The sequence below is a fragment of the Poecilia latipinna genome, unplaced genomic scaffold, assembly GCF_001443285.1.
Source record: "Poecilia latipinna isolate Pla-1442-1.1 unplaced genomic scaffold, P_latipinna-1.0 Scaffold783, whole genome shotgun sequence".
Taxonomy (NCBI): Eukaryota; Metazoa; Chordata; class Actinopteri; order Cyprinodontiformes; family Poeciliidae; genus Poecilia; species Poecilia latipinna.
Window position 1 is genome coordinate 71541 of NW_015113399.1, and position 15721 is coordinate 87261.

The 15721-nt window shown below is 37.8% G+C and overlaps 1 protein-coding gene across 9 annotated transcripts in view; it reads right to left on the reverse strand.

Annotated features, from left to right (window-relative positions):
* Positions 1-15721, reverse strand: part of tenm3 (teneurin transmembrane protein 3) — a 233519-nt gene that overhangs the window by 54498 nt on the left and 163300 nt on the right. For all 9 annotated transcript variants that reach the window (XM_015046553.1, XM_015046552.1, XM_015046551.1 and 6 more), the window contains 6 exons: positions 11813-11932; positions 8984-9116; positions 8595-8723; positions 5859-5990; positions 5589-5724; positions 2933-3076 (listed from right to left, as the gene is read on the reverse strand). In XM_015046553.1, coding sequence (XP_014902039.1) covers positions 2933-3076; positions 5589-5724; positions 5859-5990; positions 8595-8723; positions 8984-9116; positions 11813-11932 — 794 coding nt within the window. The remainder of the gene's footprint in view (positions 1-2932; positions 3077-5588; positions 5725-5858; positions 5991-8594; positions 8724-8983; positions 9117-11812; positions 11933-15721) is intronic.

A 15721-nucleotide genomic window follows, 5' to 3' on the forward strand; every position in this document is an offset into this window, starting at 1 on the left:
GTAATAAAGGTTAAGTAGCTTAATATTGTTCCAGGTTGTTTTCATTTGCACTTGTGCTTAGAAAAGCTGCTAATGCATGCATTAAAAATTCACATGCGATCACATGAAATCCAATTATTTTTGCAAGAATTCAATCAGGGAATGCAGCACTGCTAAAGACCACACCATAACACACACTGGTATGAGGAAGTTGATCTATTTTCAGTATTAGTTCATAAATGCAGGCAGAAAAAGCACCGAAGGTGTGAGAAGATGTTTAAAAGGAAAGTATATTTATATTTCTACACAGGCATGTCATTTATTCAAGCTGCTACTACAAGAAAAGGCCAGCCTCTGTAAAACGATTGGCAGGCAGAAAGTTTAAGTTGCTCTGCTTACTTAAACTTTTTGAGCTGGATTTGAAATGTTCAAATCTCAGAAGGTCAGGGAATAGGGCAAGCTGCTTTAACATAAAATTGACTCCACCACATTTACACTCCTGATTTCTAAAATTGGTTTATGACTACACATCCTAGGTTATTAAGGCATCTTTAATTACATTCTGACTAGCAGAAATGATGTCAGATTTTCTGTTAAGTTGCATGAAGGCTTTAATTCAAGATATCTACAATTAATTACTGACTAAAAACATACATTTCAGAAATAATTTATCACCAATCATGAAGTAAAGTTGAAATATTCCACTTTGTGTTCTGACCAGTCTTAAATACAATTAAAGAATTCTTTAATAACATTATATTAAAGATACCTTAGACGTATTTTCAGATAGGAGATGTATGTTTTTTTAGCTAAACTACAGAAATCTTAAAAGCAAATAATTACAACTAACTTGGGAATTCCTGCAATGCTAATTTTGACTAGTCGGATATCTCCAAACGAATTAGAAATATTTTGAACATAGACATTTTTTCTATTTAAAATATGTTTAACTTTTTGAGTCGCCAGAATGACAGAAGTGATATCTTGAATAAGTATACCGTCTAGTCAAAACATCCCAGATTTATATATTTCACATTTTCAATGTAAATATTAAAAACATGTATAAATAAAAATTAAAAAAAGTTTTTGAAAATGCAATTTTTTTCTGGGAATGGGTTGATGGAAGCACTGTTAGCTCTTCAAAACCGTTTAAGTCTGTGTGAAGGGAATAACACAAAACATCTTAATTCAGATGACTAAAAATGTAATTTTGACTTCTTACAAATAAGTTTGAAATACCATGAATTGTAATTACAGATGTATGACCCTTTATGTGACGAATTCAGAGACATCATTTGAGATATCTTGAAAGAAACCTTGATCCTCAAAATGTGACTGAAAAGATCTTAAGCTCCTTTTCTTACTAGTTTAATTATTACTATTTTCCACAGTGTGACGTTGTGTCTCCTTCTCACTGAACAATAATCTAGTTAAAGTTTTTAATGTTGGTCAGTAGAAACCAGAAATGGCTCAAACCTGTATTAACATCACAGAGTTTTAAAAAATGTCATATTGTTTTGGGAGTTTTCTGGGAAATTAGCCATAAAACTTGGATCGGTGCATTTCCAAGTGATGAATTTAGTCACCCAGACAGTAACATCTTCAGACACGCCACCAGTTAACCAACGTAACCTTTACCTTCAGCTACAAATGGCCTCCCAGCATCTGTTGGTGAGCTGTAATCAAGTGTCTTTAAGCAACGACAGGACAGAAGGTAACTTTAATTCAAATGTTTACATCAGTAAATTGTAAATTTAGAGGCAGCAGATGTTAAACACTCATGGTAAAAAGAGAGTATGCCGTTTTTAAATAATAATGTGTGTGGGTTTATATCTCAGGTTGTCGAGGTGCATTTAGTTTTTCACAAATGCTTCATATTGTTGACTTCTGTTCGATATGCTGGTATTATTTCTTTACTAAATAAAATGTTTTCTTTTTGAGTAAACTTGTCCATTCTTTAAATGATGCACCTAACGTTTAAGCAATGATTGACTAGCATGAAAGACAAAAACAAAACCCTGAGCCTAAATCCAGAAAAATGAAAGTTGAGGCGTTCTTTGAATCTTTTCTTTTTCTAAGTACGCTTTGACCAGAGAACATGGTTATCTTTTATTTGGAGTTTTATTAATCCAGCTCTAAATCTCTTCCATCCATGTGTGTGCAGTCTTGTGTTTTTTTTTTAAATTTTTTATAAGAACTACAATAAATATGCTGGTTTCTCCCATTAAAAAGCAGCAGAGAAACTTTTTAAAACTGTCGATTCAAACAGAAACACAGCTGAAGACAGTAAAGGAGGCGGCGCGATAACACTTTATGAGACAAAGCCAAGAGTTTTCGGAGACGAGACTAGGCAGGAATCGCAGAGTGACAGATGTAAGACTGAGCAGAAGATCTGTGTGTGTGTGTGTGTGTGTGTGTGTGTGTGTGTGTGTGTGTGTGTGTGTGAATGGGAGCGAGTCTCAGAAGAGAAAAAGGAGGGAGATAAAAGGCTCCTAAAATACCTCTGGTCAACTGGAACAAATCAAGGAAACGCCAAAAGGAACACACACACACACTCGAACACGTGCACACACACAAGCACACACACATGCTCAATGTTTGCGATGCTCCATCAACCAAAGTCTGCATGAAAACAATCACTCTAGCAACTGCCTGAATGAACATACTTTTACCCTGCTATTAGCTATGACCTCTCACTCCTTAACATACAATTAACCAGGTAATGGAGTGGAGAAACAAAAAGACACTCCAGGGGAAAATATTTTCAGGACTTGCTTACTCTAATCTTATGCATGCTGCTGTATGTGCTGCACTTAACAACTTCAGCAGGCAATGATCCAGATAAATCAGAAAAGAAATGTTTGCTGTTGATCTTGGTGAAGAGGCCTATCTTGATAAAATATGCACAGAGGCGTCCACTCAGGGACATTTGGAGTTTGGTCATGACTCGTACCGTTTTGCACGTCCAGAATGTGATGTTTGTCGAGCATCCATCCTCCCATGTTGGAAGCATCCATCTCATAGCCCTGCAAAATGGCCGTCCGCTTCTCCCACAGGATGAGGTCCAGACATGACTCGTACTCAAACCCCACCGACACTGTTGGACACACACAGAAGAAGGGCAGGTGTGTGACGACGCGTAATCCAAATCCAAACAATTAGGAAAAAAATCAGCTAAAAAATTAACAGCAAAGTTACAGTTCTTCAGTCTACAGACACTTTAGCTCCAGCGTCCTTTTTTTACTCTAATTTATGCAAGCTGAGAAGCTCATACTGTGAACCCCGACACACACACACACACACACACACACACACACACACACACACACACACACACACACACACACACCTAATTAGAAAATAAAGTGAAGGTATTCTCCAGGATTCATAAATGAAACTCATTTGCATGTTTTTGGCATTGTTATCATGAAAGCATGAAAGGTTATGCATAATGCGATGACAGACCCATGGTAACATGTCAGGCAGATGAACATGTTAAACTGAATGTAAATAACAATTAAAAAAAGAACATGGTGAAAATTAAGACAAAATGTAAAACCTTGTAAATTGCTCAATAATTCTATTTGTATCTAATAGAAATTTTATTTTAAAATCATTTATCTTTAACTTGGTTCATGTCTAACATTTTGCTTTCTCATTTTCCTTCTGCAGAATAAAAATATGGTTATAAATTGCTAACCTCTGAACAGATGGATGGATAAATGAATGAATTCATATTCGATATTTTCTATTGCATGATACAAACTCAAGCTATAAAACCGACTGGGAGTTCATTAATTTGTATCCTGATGTATTTTTTTCCCTTGAAAAACAAAATAAACACTTATATTTCGTGATATTTGGTAATTCTATGGTACTTTTTGTTTGGTTAGGGTACATTTTTGCAAACTCAATAAAAATTTCAAGTCAAAGCAATCAGAAAATCTTGAAGGGTTTGTCTTTATCTCATTCATTCATCATTATATTGCTATTACTCTATCGTCAATTGTTCTTAATAATATTTATACGTTTATTACAATCCATAATGTGTTTCTTTTATTTCTAAAATGTCTCTGTTCTTCAGCAAATTCATCAATCTCACCCGTATCATTCAACATCATGCAGAGTCACTTATATAATCCTTCATGCTGCAAATGTACAACAACATATTTTCAGTACTTCTGTTTTTCATCAAATTTACAGTTCAGATAACTGCATTTGAAGCAGCAGCAGCTGCTAACAGAGCCTGATAATATCCTTTCCCATTGTAAGAAGTAGTGTCTACACCCACAGCAACATACAGTTTGAGGTCATTCACAGAAGCAGAAGACTCTTTCAAGATGAGTCTGACATGTGCAGAATCAATTACCAGTAATAAGTGCACAACACGTTTGTGTCTGATGCGTTTCCGTCCTGCTTTGATGTCTCGGTGAAAGCTAAGGTTTTAGTCAAAGGCAGCAGCAGTTTTTTTTTTATCCTGATGGCACCTTCACTCTCCCATGAATCCTGTGTGTTTATTAACTATTATGAAAGAATGCAGCGGATTTTGAGGTTTATTCAATAGGTGATATGCACGTCACTGGCATTTCCTACTGCGAGAGATTTTGTTTTAAGATTAGCCTTTTAAGACACAATAAAATAAATCTGAAAGGCTAAAATGAGTTGAGGAGGAATGCTCTGACTCTGATATATTATGTATGTAGACAATTATGACTGCTTCCAGTCTGATTTTCAGGTCACCACTGGCAGGTCTGGAAACAGCTCTTAAGCTAATTTACGAAAGGTTAGGCCATAAACAGATCACACGTTTAGAGTCGCTGAAGATTAACATGGCATATAATTAGAAAAACTCGATGAATGTGTTTGGAAAATATTTTTTATCTGAATTAAGTTAGCCAGGATTGGAGTTTTTTTGTAAAGCAGGAAACAGAAAGTTGGTGGAACTTTGCTGCAGTTTTGCTCCTTATTCATGCACACACAATATTTAACAGCGGTAAGACTAGTGAATAAAGTAGAATGTGTAAATAAATTATTTTGATTGCATAATGAACTGTGCACAGACTTTTACAATGTGGGTTTGGAAAAAAGTCAGTATTAGGCATCAAAGAATTTATAGTTTTGCTACATATTGTAGCCTCAAAATAGCAAGAACAACCATTATGTTGGTTTAAAGGCCTAAAAATCATCTGGATTAAAGCAGCACTGGTCAGAATTGTGTGCTTGATTTCCAACTTTTGGTTCTGGTAAAGATTTAACCAGCTGGTGGTGAAAAAGATAAAAGATGATTCTGATACTGATTTAAGAACTTTAACACGATTAGATAAAAAAACAAACTGCATTTAAATAATTTTTTGTAGCCTCACTGCTGCATGAAGTCATTATTTATTTATTGAGTAGATATCCCCTCATTTGAATATGAGAGCTGTCACAGTAAAACTGTATTTGGCATCTCAACTTAGCAAGTAGTCATTGCAGAAGTTTGTTTTGAGATAAGAAACGGTTTAAAAGATATATTTTCAAAGATAGTGTAACCAAGCGTTAAGTAGTAGAAAAATAATTAGTAAAATATCTGAAGAACGCAGTAGTTAGACGTTTTATTTGGTGCTCACCAACTGCTTCTGACAGTCCGAAGACGCGCTGACCGTAGGCGTCTGTCTTATCCCAGATAAAAGTGTAGGATAGATTTGGTTGGGCTGGGAACCATTTCTGGAAGAGACGACCCACTACCGCCACCATCAGGTGAACCTGCATCAAGAGAACAATGACACAAAGGTCACTAAAGTTAAGCTCACATTTACTCTACGTGACAATGCTGACCGTGATGTTGTTGGTACAGATTCTGCAGATTCTAATTATTTTAGATTACTAAAAGGACTTGCCTTCATCAGGTTGAAAGGAATTGATGATTGTGTCATGGAAACTTTGAGGACTGGTTTATATCCAGCAGCTCTGGAGCTGAGGTAGACCAGGTTCAGATCACTGCCTGGTATTGAAGTTTCTTCTTGGAGAACCTGCCAGAAAAACAACACAAACACAATCAAAGCTCACAAGTATTTCATTTCACTACTCAAACTTTTTCTCATTTCGATGTGAAGCTGCAGCCGCTCTACTCCGGGTTCCCCCTCAGGTGATGAAGTTCCTTCCTGGAGCTCTAAGATGAGAAGTGTCGAGTCGTGACTGTAGCTGAGAGTCGGAACATCTGCCTGGGCATCTCCTGTCTCATCCTACCATAACTTGTGAACAAGACAAAAAGATGCTTGAACTCCTTTGCTTGAGGCAAAGAATGACCCTGATTTGGAAGGTGCAGTCCAACTCATCAGCTGTGAACCATTAATAAGTAACTGACACACAGCATTAACACTGACAGACCTGAACGTGTTAGCAGGATTTTCATTGTTTTTTAAATGGCAACTGAATAATAAATAACGATGTAAGCCTGTTACAAGAGAGAATATTCAACACAATGTTTGTTCCACAACATTTAACTCGCTTCCAAAGCCAATTTAGTCACTAATTAACCTAACATGCATGCTAATTGGGCTGCACAACGTCACACTTGTTAGCACTGTTGCATCGCAGTAAGAAGCTCCTGGATTTCCACATAGAGTTTGAATGTTCTCCATATATATGTGTGGGTTCTCTCCAGAAATGGGCCCTATGGCATCGTCATACGGTCAAAAAACATTCTCTAAACTGAATGGATAGAAAGGTGGAAGGATGGATGAATGGATGGGTGTAATTTGGAGTGTCTGAGGAAAGCAGCGGTAACCCAACCCACACATGCATAGGGAAAAACGTGCCAAGACTCAAAGTTTGTGTGTGGAAATGATTGCGGTCCAATCATGTTTTTTTACTAATTTACTAAAATATCCACAGTTTTAATTGGAGAACAGTGAGAGAGACCAGAGAAAGAACACGTCTGATAAAGAGGAAGACTATTAAGAAAAAGATTATTCAAAAAAAGGATCCTCGGGGAGTCATTCCTCTTCCTTGGACCGTTCTGGTGTTGCACTGTTTTTCAGCACGATTGGCTTTTCATTATTTGAACATTAAGTGTTCATTACATATCCATTATGTCCCCTTTATGATCGCCCTTGTATCTGATGAAGCCAACTCGCCAAATTTCATCAGGCCACTACTAGTTGGCTCGCCTTTCAGCTGCCCCCACATACACACACACGTACTTACTTCAGTCACACACTTTCTCTTTTTTTGGAGTATTACAAGAGAATTAAAGACACGAGGCAAATAAAAAGTAATCATGGAGCACTGGTTAGGGCTGTAAAACTCTAAACTACTGTCGTCTGTTTCACTTCCACAGGAGACTGGTTAATGCAATGTGACGACCAAAAGCCCAAATCTAAAACACACACACACAATCGCTCTTCTTCACTGTTTTCAGTAGACCCAATTCATCCTGAAGCCACACAAGTGAAAAACTCCTCTTTTCTTCTTTTCTAACACACACAGATGCTCACACTCTCATTTGTGGTCAGGAGTTGTTCAAAGTGAAAGAACTATATTTAGCTGTGTGTGCACGTTTGTCCATAATACTCTTCTTTAGATGGATGTTAGCAGAATTGAGAATAATTTAGTGCACGGTCATTGCCGCAGAACGCATGCAACAGCTATTTCAAAAGCCATAAACATTAAAATGACAATCAATATGTAGAACAAAGCTGCAGTCTGCAATAAAAACAGATTATTGCATGGCAGAATGAGAGAGGGCATTTATTTTCATTCCAATAACATTAAATACAACAGATTTTTAGCTCATAACAGCTTCACAAATGGAGAGTATTATGTATTTTCCAGTCACTAGAGCCATTTTATAGTGCAACTGTGAACTATATTTAGTAACTGTGGAGAACATAGTTGTTGTAATGAATAACTATGATACGTTCAGTTGTTATGAAAATGTTGAAAGGATGGATTTTGCATAATTCCCCCTTTAAGTCACCAATACAGCTTGAATGATGTTTTGTCAGTGCAGTGCAGATTCAATTTCTGTTTAAACTGAAAAATGTATCACAATATACGCGTTTTATATCAGTCGATAATAACAACTGTCAATATTGATAAATATTGATTTGTTGTTTTTTTTTACTGCAGCACTGAGGTAAAAAAAAATCTGATTTCTGTGCAAATTTCTGTTAGAGTGAAGGATTTGGTCAAGCAAATTTAACATTTATAACATACATAATTAATAGCTGTAGTACAATCTGTATCACCTGACTCTAATCTAAAACACACATTACAACAAACCCATGTTGTAAAGTGCACTATTTATCTACAATAGGAGTATTAGTATGAACACCATCCTGCACAAATTCATCACCATTAACAATGCATTGTCAGCACAAATCTTATGAGTAAGATTATGACTAGTACTCGTACTGGCTCAGTGGTTAAAAGTATTACTAACATGTAAGTGGTCCAAACACATCTAATCTTGTTAAATACAGACTTTGGCGGATCCTCATCACATCCAATCTTCCACAATCAAATTTTCTCGTATTTCTCACTGTTATTCACATCCAGTTCTTAACTCAGTTGTTCCAGGTGAATACTGGATGGAATATCTGGCCAGCAACCTTCAGATAGGTTTACCGTACCTGGGTTTCAGGTATAATGGGGCCATCGTCATGTGATCTTCTGAAAAATGTAGAGAGGGGCGAGGCAACGATCACTGGACTGGGTCTAATAAAGCCGCTCAGGTCACAGCTTGGAATGTCATTTTCCTCCTGGAATAAACAAACACGGATTGATGAACTGTTTTCTGTTTGTAAACACAAATTCATTTCATAAATCAGTGCCAGTACATGAATTATGAACACGTATCTTCCTTTAACAACATCCTAAGTCAGTATGTTTCCAGTCACGGGAAAGAACTAAAAAGTCAAAAAGTTCAAAAACCTTTGACTAAGTGGCAGATATGGTTAATTACCACATTATGATTTTAAGGAAACGTCTCATCTATGTAGAAATATGTGTCCAAATGTACCTTCTTCATCACCAGAGTGTCCATCACATAGAAGACGTTCCATGGCACCCACACGGTTCTGTACTGAGTGATAAATGGAGCACGCTCAAAACTGAGGGTCAGTGATGCCCCTCCGTTGGCCAGGAGGTCGAACCTGTGAACACACCAACACCAAGCAACCAGGTGGATCAGTTTAAAACAGCTCCGAAAACAGTCCGAAGTTATTTTAAGATAATTATTTACATAACTTAACATTGACAGATACACTGATAAATGGTTGATCTGGTTTTTGGATGGCTATTCATTTAATTAATTAATTGATTGGTCTATTAAGTCATTGGTTGGTATGATGGTTGAACTCTTGGTTCATTGACAGGTGGGTTGACCTTTCTGTTGGTTGGTTGGTAGATTGACTGGTTGGCAAGAGTGTTGGTAGGTTAATTTGAAGGTTGGTTGATCTACTGGTTAGTATACGAGTGTGTTGATCTATAGTTAGCTAGATGAAGTGGTTGATCTCTTAAATGGTTGGTCTGTAACATAAAACCCTCCCTAGAATCTAGAGTCTTGTATAAAATTGTGCAAATAAAAGGCCCAATTTTTACCAAGTTCTAAAACTGTGTATAAATGCGTTGTAGAATTTCCCATTTAATTGTTTTAACAAAAATCAAGTCACAAAAAGCTGCGTATGAACAACAACGTTCCGACTAGCTGCCAGTGTGAAAGCAAATTCTGGGAGTAGTTTTGCAGCGTTTATCGTCCTGCCAGGGTTTGCCATGTGAAGACAGAGAGAAGATCTGAAACTTCTGAGCTGCTTTTAGCTCCAGACACTATAAACAAAACAAATGAACGCAGCCAAAGTGTAGATTCGAGTCGGACTGTCAACTGTTTGACACATTTGATGAGCAGCACATATGGCTCGACACACTGTTTTTGTTCTGCTAGGCTTTCAAGAGTCACACTTGATTGTATCCTCTCAGCCAACTGTGCTGAAGTGATCCAAGCAACAGCAGCAACATAGCGAGGGGAATCATTTAGAATGCAATTGGTCAGCCAACACCGTGCATTGTGAGCAGATGTAAATATGCCTCTTGAATCGAGTTGTGGGCAACTCGGTTACAGTGACAGATGGGTTGAAATTTTAAGCAGTGTTTCTAAAATAAATGTTTTCAAAGAGGGTGTTTGTGGAAATTACAATTATGTCTCTGCACAGCTTGGGAAATATCATGGGAGAAAAGCGGCTTCAGAAGTGTTGGCAGGTGTGTGTTTATTAACTAGCACTCAACAGCATTTAAGCAGTCTCATCATAAGTATAAGAAAACAGCTGGTCAGAATAATTCTTGGCTAAATTTGCATAATGGTGTTTACAAAGGGGTGACAAAACGACATTATCTCACACAGTTAGACACATCCAGCTCCGGCGCTGGCTCCTTTCATGTTCCACACTGAACATGTTTCATAGAGGCAGTTTTCCTCTGACAATAAGCAGTAGCTGCTCACTTTTGGCTTAAATCATCAACAAAAAGGACAGTTTTCGAATAAACTAGTAGGATTTTCTGTATAAATGAGCAGTCTGTGTTTTTTTAAAAGGAATCTAAAACATATTCTGAATATATGTGAAACTAACAATTCATTTTCCTGTTCATTCACTTTGCATTGGCTTGGCTTGCAGTGTCACATCCAGTTTAATCAGTGGCTCTATACAAAGACAGCATTTCCCACCATTTTAAATCTCATCTCGACAAAACAGAAAATCATAGAAGCTCATTATAAACCATCAGTTCCATTTAAAAAATCTTTAATCCTGTGCTTTCAGAGTTGATTTATTGATCCTTTGTTCTCCTGCTGAGACATTTACAAGCTTTTTTTGCCCAAGTCAGGTCTCATTCAGTCAGTGCTCAACCATTATCTGATGCATGCTGGCTAGTGTAAACAGAATTGTTGTAAGGCAGAATTAAAATAATTACCTTTTAGCCTAATTTAGTGGTCAGAGAGAACAGCTTTAATCATTAATCAAGGCATCAACCTTGATCACTTTACTTTCGCCTTTAATATTGTTTTAAGAGACTTAAACCCTGGAACATGATGCCAGTCTGAGTTTAGTCTGGATTGTTTAGAGAGTTTAAGTCGAGTCTGAAATCATCGTTCTCGTGTCAATCAGTCAGAAGGAATCAAAGTCACTGACTTTATTCCCTATTTCTGCTCTCTTGCACTGAAAGAAATGATGTGTACATATGCAAAAAAGTGTATAATGCCTGCATTCCTAAATGTTACAATGAGAAGAAGGGACACAATTATTGCCCCAAATATGCAGAGCATTTTAGAACAAAAGGAAGCTACAAGTCTAGCAAAAGCTTAACGCTATTTGAAACAAGCAGATGCTACAGTGAAGGGCAGAAATCAGGAACTGATTACTATAATTTTCAAAAGCACCAAATTGTAATTAATATGTCACTTTTCACTCTGCAACAGATTGGAAAATTACATTGTACATTATTCAAGTTGCTAGGTAGAACTTTCAAAGAATTTTGGTACTCTTAAATTAATTATTTTCAAGATAAATTCAAACAGGGTAGCTCAGGGGTGGGCAATCCTGGTCCTCGAGGGCCGGTGTCCTGCAACTCTTAGATGTCTCCGTGGTGGAACACACCTGGATCCAATAGCTGAATCACCTCCTCTGTTCAGGCAGGTTCTCCAGAGTCCTGCTAACAACCTTATTATTTGACTCAGGTGTGTTGAAGTAGAGACACATCTAAAAGTTGCAGGAGACCGGCCCTCGAGGCCTGGAGTTGCCCACCCCTGGGGTAGCTGAATATTACATTTACAATGTCGGTCTTTGAGAGAAATACGTACATGCCATCCTTGCGTGTTATAGTGTATCCATGGTCAGGATAGTGGACAAATGTCACGTTGACTCCAATCAGAGGAGTCCCATCTGAAGTCAGCACCTGGCCTCGGATTATCGACACCAAGCTGGAGAGACAAACAGGTCAGAGGTTTTTAACAAAAGATACGGGCACTCGCAAAAACTGGCAAAACCTGTTTGATTTTTATTTGTAAAGCAAACAGAAACATCAAGTTTAGAAAACACAGCATGACTTGAAAAATACATTTGTTTCCCAAAATAAAACACAAGATAGACTAAATACACACATACACGTAATAATGGATTTCAATTTACACCTAATTCAAATTCAAGAGAAGAATATCACATCAAACCAACAAAATATGGATTGAGTTAAAGTATATTTAATATCTGCTCAAAGGTTGTTTTTTTGTAAAGCTGCGTTTAATCTGACAAACAAGGCTCATCAATATCAATATCAATATTAATATGTTTATGGATGTCTGAATATGAGGGACATTCAACACAGAATTGTGTCTGTACTTATAATTCATGATTCAGAGGTGTTGGCCTTGATATTATTTAATTATTCATAGTAGTGCTGAAATTTTATTATTTTTCCAACAAGACCCAACTAATGCCTCATTTCCCCTGAGCAGTTTGGCACAAGTCTGTGCGGTTTGGTACGCTATTTTATGGTCCGGTATTCAATCAAAGAAGAACTCTAGATGTTTTACCTTCATCTCATCTGAAATATTTACTATGAACAAAAGCACAGTAAAAACACACCCCCATGCTTTGCAGAATCTCTAAATACCGTATTTTCCGGACTGTGGAGCGCACCTTACTATAAGCCGCATCTACAAAGTTTTTTTGTTTTTTTAAACTGGAAACGTTTCATATAAGCCGCACCGGGCTATATGCCGCTGGTATCTCCGTCGCTCTCCGTTTGTAAATCTGCTGTTAAGGACGCAGCCGAACCATGGAGTCGTTCATGCCGAGCTTACAGCGGCTCCATTTCCCTCCTGTACTACCAGATCGATATCTTTTAACTTAAAAGCTGCATCATATGAACTTCTCCGTGTTGTTTCCATGAAGAGGGGGTATGAGTTTGAAGAAATTTCTCAATCGAGCCTGCTGCTAGCATGTGCTTGTTCTAAATGAAAATTAGCATTTTCTTCTTTGATTTCCAATTTTGACTTCCGATGATTCACTTACTGCTAAAGCGCCCCCTAGTGGTTGAATAAAAATCCACAGAAAAGTCGCACCGGGGTATAAGCTGCATGGCTCAAAGCGTGTGGGAAAAAGTAGCGGCTTATCGTCTGAAAAATACGGTACATGAAGCCAACAAGAAGCACAAATACTGTAACGTAGCATTCATTCTGAACATTGTATTGATTTTTACATCAAATCCTACTTGTAGAAACAAACATTAAAAGGTGAATGTGTACAGGACATTCACTTTTAAATGCTGAAAAGCAAAAGAAAAATTTGTTATTGTCAAACGTGACTTTTTAAAGCTTTAAAACTTGATTCGACTCTTTACACATAATTATAGAAAAAGTTGCTGTCACAGTTTCATATTTGCTACAAATGTTGGCATTTCCTTACATTTTACACTGAAAACAGAAGCAAATGTTTTGTTTGTGAGGCACCCCTGTTTTGTATATTGCATGTGTTGGGATACATTGTGTAAGTTGAATATTATATGATATTGCATCATAATAGTTTACTTTGCCTTCACTTTGACTGAATCACCTTATTTTGATTTTTTTTCCCGATGTGTGTATTGTAATTACAATGTTATACTATGTTTTATATTAACATCAAAATGTTCTTGCAGCTGATGTTTACAGGGTAGAAATCTGCAGTGTCTTTGCACGACCACTAAGCCCTTTGAAGTCACAAATCATTTTATTCTGCTTCATTTCTCTCTGATCCTGTCTGTTCAGTAACATAATCTGTCTTATTGGATTTTGTGTAAATAAGTCTACAAACATGACCTCAAATGAATCAAGTGACTGATACAGTTCAGGTAATTGGATATGTGTGCGATTTCATGGAAACAGATCTGAAGAGAACTACTGAGGTTATTTCATGTTGCTTTTCTGGCAGCTGGCCGTGTGACCCGGCTGCATGTTTGTCTGGACGTAAATCTGATCATTCAGAAGGAATTTCAGTGGTAGGTGTGAACTGTCCTACACTTGAAGCGCTCCAGTTGTAATTGAAACAGCCAGATGCCAGGCAGTGGTAGGTCTGAACGGGGCTTGAGTGAATCCTCATTCCTCCCTGCATTCGTTCACACCTGTACTTAGAGCTGTCCGCTTGTGATTGGATCAGCCACCATGAATTTTAGCAACAGGTTTGAACAGCCTCTCTTTTTCTCTTGCTGTCTCACTGATTCCCCCATTTTGAACGTTGCATCTGCATTCAATGTCTATGTGCGATGTAATCCGATCTATAAACAAATGGTTTTAACATCAACCAGTCCTTAACTACCATCCATGTCTTAACTATGAACTTCTGCGTATTAAGGACCAGTGTTGCTTATGGAGAAGGATAGCACTTCCTGAAAATATTAGTAATTATGTCAAAAACCTTACACAAGTTTGAATTTCTACCAATATTACAACTTTGTATTGACTTTCCTTCATTTTAGTAACTGCAAATAAGCCCAACTATTGCTAATCTATTCCTAACTTTAACCGAAGCCTAATTCACACCATACCTCCAAATCTAACCTCTAACCCCAGACAAGGTTGTTCGTCGTATCAGAACCGGGCTTTGGTCCCCATAAGGCCCATTGGTTTCCAGAAGGTTGGCAAATATGCCAGAAATGGTCCTAAATAGAACAGCTAAACAAGAACACGCGTACACACACATACACGCAACCAAACACACGTACAATAAATCCTTTTTATTACAAGGTTGTGAGCCCATTCATTATAGAAATATTGGACAACTTTATTACAGAGTTCATGGCCCTCTCCTTTTATGAAACATTCACACAAGCTGGCTGCATAAGAATGCCATTATGTTTCTTCCTCGTAAGCAGCGCGACTTTGACTCAATGCGTTTTACAGACAGCCACTTTCTCCTTCCCTCCCATCACATGAATGCCATCTTTGTGGCAGATGTGAGGAGAAAAAGTTGGCAGACTTTAGGCTTTGGTGTTGTCATATTTCTTCATTAAACTGACTCTGTCCACCACAAAAGCTGATTGCCATGAGAAATTGACAACAAGGACAATGAGGGAAATTAAAAGAACTGTTTATTTACATTTGATTTAAACAAAAGTCAAATAAGCCATCAAGCATTACATTCAGACCTCCTGTGTGGTCCCTGACCTGTTGAGATATGGAGTCATCCAGATTCCTGAAGATTTGCTGTGTTATCTGGCACCAAGATGGCAGCAGCAGATCCTTTAAGTCCTGGAAGGTGGCCCCATAGATCATACTTGTTTTTCCTGCAAATCCCACCAATGCTGGATTTAACTGGTGTGGGGATGTTGATCTGGGAAGGCCAGGTCAACAACAAACTCGGTTTTGTGTTGTGACACAGTGCATTATTGTGCAGAAAGAGCCTGCAGTCATCAGGAAGTACTGTTTCCATGAAAGGTGAGCATGATCTGTAGCAGCAATGAACGTAAAAGTAACATCTATGTGTAAAGGAGACGAGGTTTCTCAGCAGGACATTTCCCAAAGGATTGCATTGCCTGTAGAGACTTTCCTTCTGCGTATACTGTAGCCCATTCGGCTGCCATATCTTGTTCATGTCATTGACACACACACAAACTCGCACGCGCACACACACACGCGCGCACACCCACACACACATCCATGTGATGTTAAAGAAAATGGGATTTACCAGACCAGGCCAGCTCTTTTAATTGCTCCGTGGTCCAGGGGTCAGCATAG